This window comes from Pelobates fuscus, chromosome 1 (genome assembly GCF_036172605.1).
Source record: "Pelobates fuscus isolate aPelFus1 chromosome 1, aPelFus1.pri, whole genome shotgun sequence".
NCBI lineage: Eukaryota > Metazoa > Chordata > Amphibia > Anura > Pelobatidae > Pelobates > Pelobates fuscus.
Genome location: NC_086317.1, coordinates 279,488,591 through 279,502,019, shown reverse-complemented (window position 1 = coordinate 279,502,019; position 13,429 = coordinate 279,488,591). Strand labels below are relative to the sequence as shown.

General features: G+C 41.8%; 1 protein-coding gene across 2 annotated transcripts in view; it reads right to left on the bottom strand.

The window, feature by feature from the left end:
• The window catches only part of ZZEF1 (zinc finger ZZ-type and EF-hand domain containing 1), a 130,672-nt gene that overhangs the window by 48,931 nt on the left and 68,312 nt on the right, over positions 1 to 13,429 (bottom strand). For both annotated transcript variants that reach the window (XM_063457428.1, XM_063457429.1), the window contains exons 26-28: positions 11,688 to 11,943; positions 11,048 to 11,127; positions 10,581 to 10,665 (exon numbers count right to left, since the gene is read on the bottom strand). In XM_063457428.1, coding sequence (XP_063313498.1) covers positions 10,581 to 10,665; positions 11,048 to 11,127; positions 11,688 to 11,943 — 421 coding nt within the window. The remainder of the gene's footprint in view (positions 1 to 10,580; positions 10,666 to 11,047; positions 11,128 to 11,687; positions 11,944 to 13,429) is intronic.

Sequence of the window (13,429 nt, the reverse complement as noted above, 5' to 3'; positions counted from 1 at the left end):
ACTGGAGAACAAGGCTTACAATTACGGGGATATTTCAGTAGTGCTCAAGACAAGAGACCCTAGGCTTAATAAAAAACTTTCAATTCCCCAGTTCGTGATAGCTTTCGGGATATACCGTGACGTCATCTGCACGGTGTATCCCCACAGAAGAGAGGAGTTAGACCTCTACCTTCACAAGGTGGTGTATCTAGGCAACAAGTATGGGGGCTCTTCTTTCTACGACTACCATAAGTCAGTATCAGCGAAGGCGGCGACCCATCTGAAACAGTTCAATGTAAGAATTAACTGGTGTCAGATGGATACAGAATTATTCTGTCGCCACTTCGCTGGTCTCAGGCCCCTGTCTTGTGCCATATGTAATTCCACATCCCACATGGCGGACGTATGTCCCTCTGAAGCAGATCCCACCACCTCCACTCCCACCCCTCATCCCTCTTTCACCCCTCACAACAAACCAGCGGGTGGTCTACGTGACAAGCTGGGTAGGCCCATCTCGTTTTTAGGCAAGGCGCAGGTGTGCAATAATTTCAACGCAGGCTCCTGCAGTTTCAGCGCATGTAGATTATTGCACATCTGCTCCATTTGCTTCAGGGCACATACTAAGACCATGTGTCCGGCCAGGTTGTCCCCTAACAAATGACTAACCGACATTAATGTCGACAACCTGTTTTTTTACTTAGGGTCACACCCTAGCAGGCACCTGGTGGAATATCTGACCACAAGGTTTACACAGGGGTTTCTCACGGGTATAGTAGCCATCCCCTCCTACACTAGAATGTCCTAATCTACTGTCAGCACGTCTAGACCCAGTCTCCACAGACACTCTCCTTTCCTCAGAAATTACCAATGGTTTCATGATCGGGCTTTTCACCTCCTCACCTTTTTCCTCCTGGCGCACTAACCCAATCGGTGTCGCAATTCACAAATATTCCAATAAAAAACGTCTAATTATCGATTTATCGGCACCGCACTCCTCTTTTGTTCCCAGCATAAACACACTCATTCCAGCAGACAAATTCTCACTCGTCATCATCTCTTCTGGTAATCGCCCCTGGCTCAGCAAAACAGACATCACAAACGCGTTTAAGTTACTACCCATGCACCCCTCACTCTGGCACGGTGTTAAATGGCGAGGAAAGTACTACTTCTCCACACGACTCACTTTCGGTTCTCGAAGCAGCCCCAAACTTTTCAATATCTTCGCTGAGACACTATGCTAGCTGCTTCTGAACGTCCTCAGGTGTCACTCAGTTATTCACTACCTAGACGACTTCCTACTGATAGAGCCAGGGGCACAAACACCCACCGCTATCAGCCGCACTACAGCACTTTTTTCCCACACTTGGAGTACCTTTGTCCCCATCTAAAACAATTGGCCCCACTACTAAATTAACCTTTTTGGGGATAGAGCTAGATTCCGTTACCCTCAGAGCTAGCCTTCCCCATGACAAACTGACCCGCTTGAGAGGGGAGATGGACATGTTCCTGCGGAATGATGTTTGCACCAGGAAGGAACTCCAGTCCCTTCTGGGATCCCTGAACTTCGTCATGCGCATCATCCCGCACGGAAGGTTTTTTATATCCAGGCTCCTTTGCCTGCTCCATGGGGTACCAGATGCTCCATGGGTGCCCAGTTTCATTGGCCCCCACGCCAAGGCTGACTTAGCTATGTGGGGGAAGTTTTTGGCAGATTGGAACGGTATCTCCATGTTTATCCCCCCTCTCTCCACTTCTTCACCCATCATTCACACAGACGCTGCAGCCAACACTGGTTTCGCAGCCATCTTTGGCAACCACTGGTTTAGGGGTCACTGGCCCGCATGCCTTGCCAGGATTCAGGGAGACCTCAGCCCTATTTGAAATATATCCCATTGTGGCGGCCGCACACACCTGGGGTCATCTCTGGTCCGGCAAGGCAGTTAAATGTTACTCTGACAACTCGGCAGCTTGCGAAATCATTAACAAGGGGCGCTCATCATCCCTGACCATCATGCGGCTGATTCGCAAGCTGACCTGGCTAGCAGCAACCGGTCAGGTTCACTTAGTTTGTTGTCACATCCTGGGTATCCACAACACTGCAGCTGACGCTCTCTTTCTCGCTCTCAATTCCAGGTATTCTCTCAGGCACTCCCTACGGCTCACCACCAGCCATCCAGGACACCACGGTTTCACAAACTAATCCTGAATTGAGCACACTAATGCATCACGCTAGGACTCTCACTCACCAAGCACTATCACCTAACACAGCTCTCACAACTCTCTTATAATAGGGCACTTACCACATTTAACAAATTCACTGCAGAATTCGGTTTACAAGGCGACCTTTCTATACAAACCATGGTGGCTTTTGCCTCTTTTTGCCACTTGCATCTTAAACTTTCCCACAACACGATAAAACTTTATCTCACTGGGGTGGTGCAGCACCATAGCCTCACAAATTTCCCTAACAACACCCCCTTCTTGTCATCATATCCCATTAAAAAGGTATTGAAAGGGTTCAGCTCCTCTCACTATCACAAGACAACCTATAGATGGGCCTATCTTCAGATCACTTAGCAATCTCCTTGACGAATCCCCGTTTGATCCCGCCACTAACCTGGTGATCAAAGCGGCTATCTATCTTGCTTTCTACGGTTTTCTCAGACCGAGAGAGTTCACGGTTGTTCGTCAAGGGGATATTACGCACAGCCTAAAAACATCGCACCTTACAAAGGTGGAGGATCACTATCTACTTTCGATCCCATCAACTAAAACCAACCATTCACTACACCCCACTGTAATTCCTCTCTTCCCTACTGATAATGCCTGGTGTCCGGTCAAGGCGCTAGACCACCTACGGTCAACCCTTCACGCACACTTACCAGACTCTCCGCTCTTATCAATACAAGGGCACCCGCTCACTACTGCTAAATTACGTATCACGTCAGAACGCTATTATCTAAACTGGGTTTCAATCCGACTTCATTCTCTGGGCACTCCTTTCGCATAGGAGCCGCCTCTTCAGCCTCCAGCACTAATACACCGGTTCACATCATCAAGAGATTGGGGCGATGGAAATGCTCCATATACCATACTTATATTCCACGACCAGAAAAAGAGCTTCGTCAAGCTTTCAGGAACTTGGTTATGTAAAAAGGCAATAAAGTGTGTATTTTCATGAACTTCTCTTTTGCCCTCTTTTATTTACAGGCCCACTCGTACGTTGGTTTCGGCACACCACAACCAACTTTGCCCTTACAGATACTATCCATTACGTATTAAATTCCGAGCACAAATATAATATAATATATATATATATATATATATATATTAAAAAAAAAACTTTTAAAGAAAAGAATGGGCTTTCATTTAACATTCTAGAAATATAGCTTGCACATACCGTATTTTTCGCTCCATAAGACGCGCCCCTCACCATAAGACGCACCTAGTTTTTAGAGGAAGAAACCCAGAAAAAAAATATTCTGAACAAACTGTCCCATAGTGTCCCCCCCTCCCATAGTCTTCTCCTCTCTCCCATAGACATCATCTCTCCCCCCCCCTCCCCATAGACTTCATCTCTCCCCCCCCCTCCCCATAGACTTCATCTCTCCCCCCCCCTCCCCATAGACTTCATCTCTCCCCCCCCCTCCCCATAGACTTCATCTCTCCCCCCCCCTCCCCATAGACTTCATCTCTCCCCCCCCCTCCCCATAGACTTCATCTCTCCCCCCCCCTCCCCATAGACTTCATCTCTCCCCCCCCCTCCCCATAGACTTCATCTCTCCCCCCCCCTCCCCATAGACTTCATCTCTCCCCCCCCCTCCCCATAGACTTCATCTCTCCCCCCCCCTCCCCATAGACTTCATCTCTCCCCCCCCCTCCCCATAGACTTCATCTCTCCCCCCCCTCCCCATAGACTTCATCTCTCCCCCCCCCCTCCCCATAGACTTCATATCTCCCCCCCCCCTCCCCATAGACTTCATATCTCCCCCCCCTCCCCATAGACTTCATATCTCCCCCCCCTCCCCATAGACTTCATCTCTCCCCCCCCCTCCCCATAGACTTCATCTCTCCCCCCCCTCCCCATAGACTTCATCTCTCCCCCCCCCTCCCCATAGACTTCATCTCTCCCCCCCCTCCCCATAGACTTCATCTCTCCCCCCCCTCCCCATAGACTTCATCTCTCCCCCCCCCTCCCCATAGACTTCATCTCTCCCCCCCCCTCCCCATAGACTTCATCTCTCCCCCCCCCTCCCCATAGACTTCATCTCTCCCCCCCCTCCCCATAGACTTCATCTCTCCCCCCCCTCCCCATAGACTTCATCTCTCCCCCCCCTCCCCATAGACTTCATCTCTCTGCCCCCCCTCCCCATAGACTTCATCTCTCTGCCCCCCCTCCCCATAGACTTCATCTCTCTGCCCCCCCTCCCCATAGACTTCATCTCTCTGCCCCCCCTCCCCATAGACTTCATCTCTCTGCCCCCCCTCCCCATAGACTTCATCTCTCTCCCCCCCCTCCCCATAGACTTCATCTCTCTGCCCCCCCTCCCCATAGACTTCATCTCTCTGCCCCCCCTCCCCATAGACTTCATCTCTCTGCCCCCCCTCCCCATAGACTTCATCTCTCTGCCCCCCCTCCCCATAGACTTCATCTCTCTGCCCCCCCTCCCCATAGACTTCATCTCTCTGCCCCCCCTCCCCATAGACTTCATCTCTCTGCCCCCCCTCCCCATAGACTTCATCTCTCTGCCCCCCCTCCCCATAGACTTCATCTCTCTGCCCCCCCTCCCCATAGACTTCATCTCTCTGCCCCCCCTCCCCATAGACTTCATCTCTCTCCCCCCGCTCCCCATAGACTTCATCTCTTTTGAGGGGAAAAAAAAGTGCGTCTTATGGAGCGAAAAATACGGTAATTTGGTGTGAAAAAGTAAAAAATGGGGAGGGAAAAAAATTCCCATTAATGCTCATAATTTTTTTCCACATAGAAACATAGAGTGTGACGACAGATAAGAACTATTCAGCCCATCTAGCCTGCTCAATTATCGAAATACTTTCATTAGTCCCTGGCCATATTTTATAGTTAGGATAGCCTTATGCCTATCCCACGCATGCTTAAACTCCTTTACTGTGTTAACCTCTGCCACTTCAGCTGGAAGGCCATTCCATGCATACACTACCCTCTCACTAAAGTAATCCTTACTGATAAACCTTTGTCCCTCTAATTTAAGACTATGTCCTCTTGTTGTGGTAGTTTTTCTTCTTTTAAATATAGTCTCCTCCTTTACTGTGTTGATTCCCTTTATGTATTTAAATGTGTATCATATCCCCCAGTCTCGTCTTTCCTCCAAGCTATACATGTTAAGATCCTTTAACCTTTCCTTGTAACTTTTATCCTGTAATCCATGAACCAGATTAGTAGCCCTTCTCTGAATTCTCTCTAAAGTATCAATATCCTTCTGAAGATACAGTCTCCAGTACTGCGTACAATACCCCAAGTGAGGTCTCACCAGTGTTCTGTACAATGGCATGAGCACTTCCCTCTTTCTACTGCTAATGACTCTTCCTATACAACCAAGCATTCTGTTAGCAATTCATGCTGCTCTATTACATTGTCTGCCTACCTTTAAGTTATCAGAAAAAATTACCCCTAAATCCCTTTCCTCATATGTGGAGGTTATGACTATCAAATATTCTGTACTTTGGCCATTGCGTTTTTACGTCCAAGATGCACTCTCTTACACTTATCCACATTAAATGTAAGTTGCCACAGCTCTGACCATTTTTCTAGTTTACCTAAATCATTTGCCATTTGGTTTATCCCTCCTGGAACATCAATCCTGTTGCATACCTTAGTATCACCAGCAAAAAGACATACCTTACCATCAAGACCTTCTGCAATATCACTAATAAAATACTAAAGAGAATGGGTCCAAGTACAGATCATTGAGGTACCCCCTGGTAACAAGACCATGATTTAAATATACTCCATTGACTACAACCCTATGTTGCCTGTCACTCAGCCACTGCCTTACCCATTCAACAATATTGGAATCCAAACTTAAAAATTGCAGTTTATTGATAGCCGTCTATGTGCAAGAGTCAAAAGCCTTCCTGAAATCTAGGTAAGCAATGTCTACTGCACCACCCTGATCTATAAATTTAGTTACTCAATCAAAAAAATCAATAAGATTAGTTTGGCATGATCTCCCTGAAGTAAACCCATGTTGTCTCTGATCTTGAAATCCATGTGATTTTAGATGTTCAACAATCCTATCCTTTAACATGATTTCCATTACTTTCCCCACTCCTAAAGTAAGGCTTACTGGCCTATGGCTGCCCGGCTCCTCCCTACTACCTTTCTTGTAAATGGGCACAACATTCACTAATTTCCAATCTTCTGGGACTACTCCTGTTAACAATGATTGGTTAAATAAATCTGGTAATGGTTAATGGTTTTGCCAGTACACCACTAAGTTCTTTTAATAACTTTCGGTGTATTCCATCAGGTCCCGTTTACTTTTTTGTATTTACTTTTTTTACTTTTGACAGTTGAAATAGAACCACTTCCTCTGTAAACTCACATGTAACAAATGACTTATTTGTCCTTTTTCCTAACGGAGGCCCCTTTCCTTCATTTTCATCTGTAAATACTGAACAAAAATATTCATTGAGGCAGTCAGCTAGACCTTTATCCTCTACTACATACCTTCCTTTTGTTTTTAATATAACTAATCCTTGTTTTACGTCCCTTTTCTCATTTATGAATCCAAAAAAAAAAAAGTAGTCCCTCCCTCTTTTTTTTTTTTACTGACTGCTATTTTCTCTTCTGTGTGTGATTTGGAAGCTCTTATAACTTGCTTAGCCTCTTTTTGCCTAATCCTACAGATCTGTCTAACTACCTCACTCTGTTTTTTTTTTAATTTATTTTTTATAAATTATTAAATGCTGTTTGTTTTTTTACTATTTTGGCCACATCTGCGGAGTACCACAGTGGTTTCTTACATTTTGTGCTTTTACTGACCAGCCTAATGCAATTTGTTGATGCCTTCAGTAGTGCAACTTTTAAATAAACCCATTTCTCTTGGACTCCGTTTAAATTGCTCCGGTCTGATGACCCCTCCTTTACACATATTCTAATTTTAGAAAAGTCTGTTTTTCTAAAGTCTAAAGCTTTTGTGTGGTGTGACTCAGTCACTGTTCTTATATTAAACCACACTGACTGATGATCACTGGATCCTAAACTTTAACCTACAGTAAAATCGGATACCAAATCTCCATTCGTGAACACTAAATCTAGTATGGCCTCCTTACAAGTTGGCTCCACAACGACTTGTTTCAGAGACAATCCCAGTAGGGAGTTTAGAATATGTGTGCTCCTGGCACAAGCAGCTATTTGGGTTTTCCAGTTCACATCAGGAAGATGATGATAACTTTCCCCTTCATTTTAGCCATTTCCTCAACTAGTAGATTATCTAACTTTTCTATTTGTCCTGGTGACCAATAAATCACACCTGCGTGAGTTACTGTGTGATTAACAAATTCTAACGTAACACAAACAGACTATGTTCGCCTCACTAACTTTTATTATGCTAGATTTTATGCTATCTTTCACATACAGGGCCACCCCTCCCCCTTTCTTGCCTTCCCTGTTTTTTCTATACAAAGAGTACCCTGGTATTGCTATGTCCCAGTCATTTTCTCATTATACTATGTCTCAGTAATAGCTATTAAATCTACATTATCAGTTGCCATTATTGCCACAAGTTCATGGATCTTATTCCCTAAACTGCGAGCATTTGTAGATATGACTAAGCATATCATTTTTTAACACACTCGCTACAGGCACCTTCTGTTCTTGTTTTGGGGGGCAATTGGATTGATGTTTTATCACCCTTTTGCCCCCCTCCTAGTTTAAATACATCCTAGCAAAACCTCTGAACTGCTCATTGAGAACATTTGTTCCCTTTTGAGTAAGATGCAAACCATCTTTTTTGTACAGTTTATTTCCATTCCAAACAGAGCTACCATGAGAAATGAAGCCAAATCCTTGCTCCCAACACCATTCACCAAGCCACAAGTTAAAGTCCCTAATACGCATCCGCATGTCGTTCTGAGTGTTATGCACAGGCAGAACTTCAGAAGCAACCTGCCATATATCATTGGCAAAAACATTGAGTGCAACTTAATAGAAAAAAAAAACTTAAAATAGATACACCTAACAGAGTGTCAGCGGAGCAGCGGGGAACCCAGACCCTACCATACTAATGGAGCCACCTGTTTCCTTATGTGCTTGAGGGCCCGAAGAATGCTCCTATATTGCAGGACTGTGTTCGACCCATAGTGTGTCAGGTGAAACAGTCACCATAATGATGTCCTGATCATCGACTGAACACTAACCTGGCGCAAGTTGATATATGCAATTATATTTTGCTCCTCTTATAACCTATTGTTACTTGCCTTTCATATTATTCTTTCCTCTCACACCACTCAACCGGGAGCCTCCCAGGATTACCTCTTCAGTTAAACTAGTAGATGTTATCTTGTTTTTACTATAATGTAATCAATACTCCATAAATTAAGCCTGCCACAGTTATGGTTCTGCCTGCCTACTAGACTAACTGGCTAGATACTCATTTTGTATATTTAAATTTCTTTTGTTTTATGATCTGGCTATACTTGGTTTTATCAGGTTTACTTAACAAAAAATTGTGCCATTATTGAATGCCATAATATAGTTTACTCTGTATTTTTCATTTGCTTGTACCTGCTGTTGTGGAAACAGAATCTTGTTTGTAACTAAGCACAAAAAAAAAAAAAAAAAAAAAAAAATAGATCCACACCTGTCCTGATTGTTAAATGCCCAATATGTTTAGGATTTAAATGAATGTTTGACAATTAATGCTAACGCTATACCAACCCCCACACCAACACTATACCAACCATAACCCTTAACCAATGCTTACATTAGCTGTACGCCTACCCTAACCCTAGCCTTAAATTCAACTCTATACTATATTTAACCCTAAACCAGCATTAACCCATACCTTACACAAACCCTAAAGCCAGCACTACACCCACCGCAACCCTACTCTACTTTTTCCCTAACACTAAGGTAACCCACTGCATATATCAATTCTGGTATTAAAAATGGGTTTTACTGTATCTAACTATTTAACCCAGTACACTGTGGTATGTTGCCACCATCTACTGGCTGTTTTCAGAATTACACAGTGTATATAATAAACAACAAATGGTGCTGTGAAATTTGCAAAGCCCAACACTGGTCCATATCTGTTAAGGACACAAAGCTACCTGCACCTCATAAAAACCAGGGTTGAGCGCAAGCGTGCTTAGCCGTGGTATTAAGAGTTAAATGGCTCTGTGCAGTACTGACTGCACAGAACTCATTGGTTAGTCTGGAGCAACTAAAAATGGCCCCAGGTGACTAACAGGAGTCCAAGGTAACTATGGATACCCAAGGTTAGCGATGTGCACAGGGATTTAACCCTGCTCACACTGCAATCTCTAAGTAGGCATTTAAATGGTGCAGAAAAGAAGTGTGGGGCCATTAAAAAAAATCAATGGGGCCCCAGGTATCAATATCTGGGGTTAGTGGTATGAACAGGTATTTAACACTGCTCACAACTCGATTACTTTAATAGGCATATAAATGCCTATTTAAAGAGCTGCTTGCAGTACAGCTACTCTTAACGTAATTAATCTAAAAATGGCTCCAGCAGAGGGGAGCCCTAGGTATCTTAATACATGACATTTTAACCTAAACAAAAAGCCTCCATGATTTAGGACATGCAGGGTGCTGCCAGTAATTCATTGCTACCTTCTATAAGCAACTAATTTTTATATGGAACGGATTTACTAGGTCACTACATCACATAATCTTCTCTTCATTTGGGTCATACTAACTTCCGCTTGTGTCAGTGAATGTGTCTTAAAATCTGTATATACATTTGACCTACCACAGAAATTAAAACATCATGCAAATCTTCGCACAATCATTTCACTTGTTAAAATATCGTTTAAAAGTACTAGTGTCTGTTTTAGCTTCAATGTTGAGTCTAGAGAAGTGGTTCAAAATCCTTAGGTCGGGATCCTAAAATACTATTATAGTGGGTCCCTGAAGGTTTGAGTAGGCAAATCATATTCAACTGCCCCAATAAACTAGCTACTGTAGAGCTCCTGTCAAAACCTGTTCAACAGAACTTTGTATTATATTGGGAAGAGTATATTGAATTACTTCAGTTACATAACAGATTGCAAATGGATAACGAGGTATTCATAAAATTGAAGAATGAGTTTCTAACTTAATGCCATGTGCAGAGTATGTGTCCCTGCCAAAAAAACCAGAGGAAACACTGTTCAACACAACTCAAATACGGAACAAAAATTTAATAGTTAGTGAAACTTTCTGGACAGTCAAATATTTTCTTTGTTGGCTTTCATATTTCTGTTTGACACGAGAAAACAGATAACTTCAGAAGCATTTGTTGCTCAGGAGTGGACATATTTATTTTTCTTATTTGTCAAAAAATGTAGCAAGAATATTAAAATATTATTTTTCACTGCTCTGTTCAAACACTCACCCAACATCTCTGGGTTTATTTCCACTACTTCCACGCCAGGCTTCTCATTTCCACTGGTATGAAGGGATTTCTGTTTCATTTCTAGCTGCAAAGAACACACTGTTTTGGTACATACTACATTGTATAGATGACAAAGATAATACTTAACTAAAAATATTTACTGCTAAAACGGTTTTTATTTTTTATCCCAACAAACTGGAAGATGGGAAATAATTTATTTAAAAAAAAAAAAAAAATGTAAGGTATGGGCAGTACTTCATTTACTATAGTGTACTACAGGATCTAGAATGACTGTTACCTAAACAGTAAACTAAATTTGTTCATTTGTTTTTACATTTAAAACTACAAAGGGATGGAAAAAGTCAATATGCATATAAACACAACCATGTGTATCAGGAACCTACACACTATGCTTAACATTGAGGCATATGCACGCACACACCACCCAAGGCAAAATAAATTCTTACCATCCATATCCTTATTCCATCTGCCAACAAATAGACTTGCACAAAGTCATCACATAAACCAACACTTCCCCCACTGAGCACTGCATAAAAAATAAATAAAACAAAAGTAAAACAAAACATGAGTTGTACGATATAAAGGAATTATGTCATTACAGTACAGAGTTTTAAAAACATGATCTGCATATGCAGTATAAAGCTCTAACCGTTCAAATGACTTTTGTTCATTTGTATTGTTAACAATGTTTATTACTTTGATCAGCTAGCTGCCTTGCTCCCCCCCCCCTTTTCTACCCAATAGTGATTGATTTCATGATAATAAAAAAAAAAAAAACATTAGGCTTGCATTGTGACGGTACTGTAACTTTTTTCTATCTGCGGGTCTTGCATCACCACTAAATAGTTTGCTAGCCATTTAATAGAAATGCCCAGTCCCCCACAGGGGAAATACATCACATTTAACTAAATAAAACAATTAGGGAATATTGTTGATAGGATTCTGGACACACATTTCATAGGTGACAAATTAAAAAAAACAAATCCCATTTGAGCTTGTGACATGGAAAGAATGTGACTCAAACACACTCAAATCTTATTTCTTTGGTTTACGGATTGACAAATTATTATTGTAACAGGTATTTACCATAAGCTTGCATCTTCCCATATAGTTCTGGAGTAAGATAGACCAGAGCAGCAAACGTGCAGTTGACAGCCTGATCCACCAGGGAACTTCCCACCAAGGAACCCCCCACAATATCATTCTTTGTTGGCCGTTTCCTTAACACCGGCACCATTCCTTTGAAAAGCTCAGAGTTAGGGCCACAGAAATCCTGGGTAGGATCTGAGTTTGCAAAGTCAAGGAGAAAGTTACGACAGTCATCTGCATGAGCGTTCTTAGTCTGGAAATAAAATAATAATGTAAAAGAGCATTTACATAGAATTAGAATCCAATACTTTCACTTCATTCTCAAGATCATATAACAAGAAGTTTAATTCATGCAGAAGCTACACTTTTAAACCTTCTGCATTGCTGAGCAAGGTTTGTGTAGACATACTTACAATTCAAAACAGTCTGTAAATAAACACTATAGGCTCTATTTACTAAACTGATATTTCAAACAAACTTCTCAAAATAGGCCTGATTTAAAAAAAAATAAAAAAAATTAAATTTAACTAGGGAAACTGCGTTAACAGTCTTATGGAAATAATATTTTTCATTACACAAATTAAAATACTAGATGCATACAAATAAGTTTGGCAACTGAGTAGAGAAAATATGTTTTAGGGAAATCAAAGGTTTAAACTGTATTTTGATATCAATTCTATACTGCCTACAAATAGGCAAATAATTCTCTATATTTCAAAGGTGAGTAATAGGAATAGGTTTCACAGGAGTCATGTGTTCTCCATGAAAATTAATACATTGGAGAAAAATACACTGTTCTTTAAACATGTGTACTTAAAGGAACATACTGGGCACCATAACTTCATTGAAATTCAGTGGTTATGGTGCCAGGAGCCCCCTGGTGCTTCCTTTAGAGGTTAAACCATTTTCAAACGGTTCCTTCAATTCTGATCCAGAAGTCATGCCCTGCTGCCGATTGGCATTTATAGGTCAGCTGATGCTCTACGCCAATCAGTAGTTCCCCATTTATAAAAAAGTGGGGGGGGGGGGGGGGGTTAATTTCCGTATACAGAATCCCATAACTGCGACCCCTTCAAAATCAATGAAGCAGTCATTGTGCTTGGAGTAACCCTTTAATATCAAACCATTTACAAATGGATTGGTATATACAAAGGCGTGTCCCTGCATCCATGGAACACACCTATCCTGGGTACAGAGAGAACACAGAATTTCATGCAAACTGGACTAGAGTGGGAGTTTTGTGGCCAGTTAGCTCCAGGCTTTTATTCAATATCATCTAGGGTGGACGAAATGGACAGGGATAATGCATACACTCTACATCAAACTGTGGTTGTTATACTGCATCGAGCAGCTTTATTTTAACCACATCAATGCATTATAATCCTTTTTTAAAAGGCTTTAGATTTATAGGTGCATTCTGTTTATATACATTCTTCTTGAATTCTGCCTGAAGATAATTAATTTGGGAAACGGATTAAATTATTTCTCATAAGTGTTTTTGCATTTAATAGTTAAATAAATAATGGTATTTGCACTTAGACTTCCATTCATAACAGCAGGTGGAACGGAAGGCATATTGGCAAAATCCTGGATCACTATTTAGCATCAGAAATAAAACATATGGATCTATCTTCAGAAATTCATAATCTCATCAGATAGACATAAATGTTTTTACAGTATGATTAACCAGGAACAAATTAGTAATTAAAATATGTTTAAATAGTAGGGAAGGAACACTT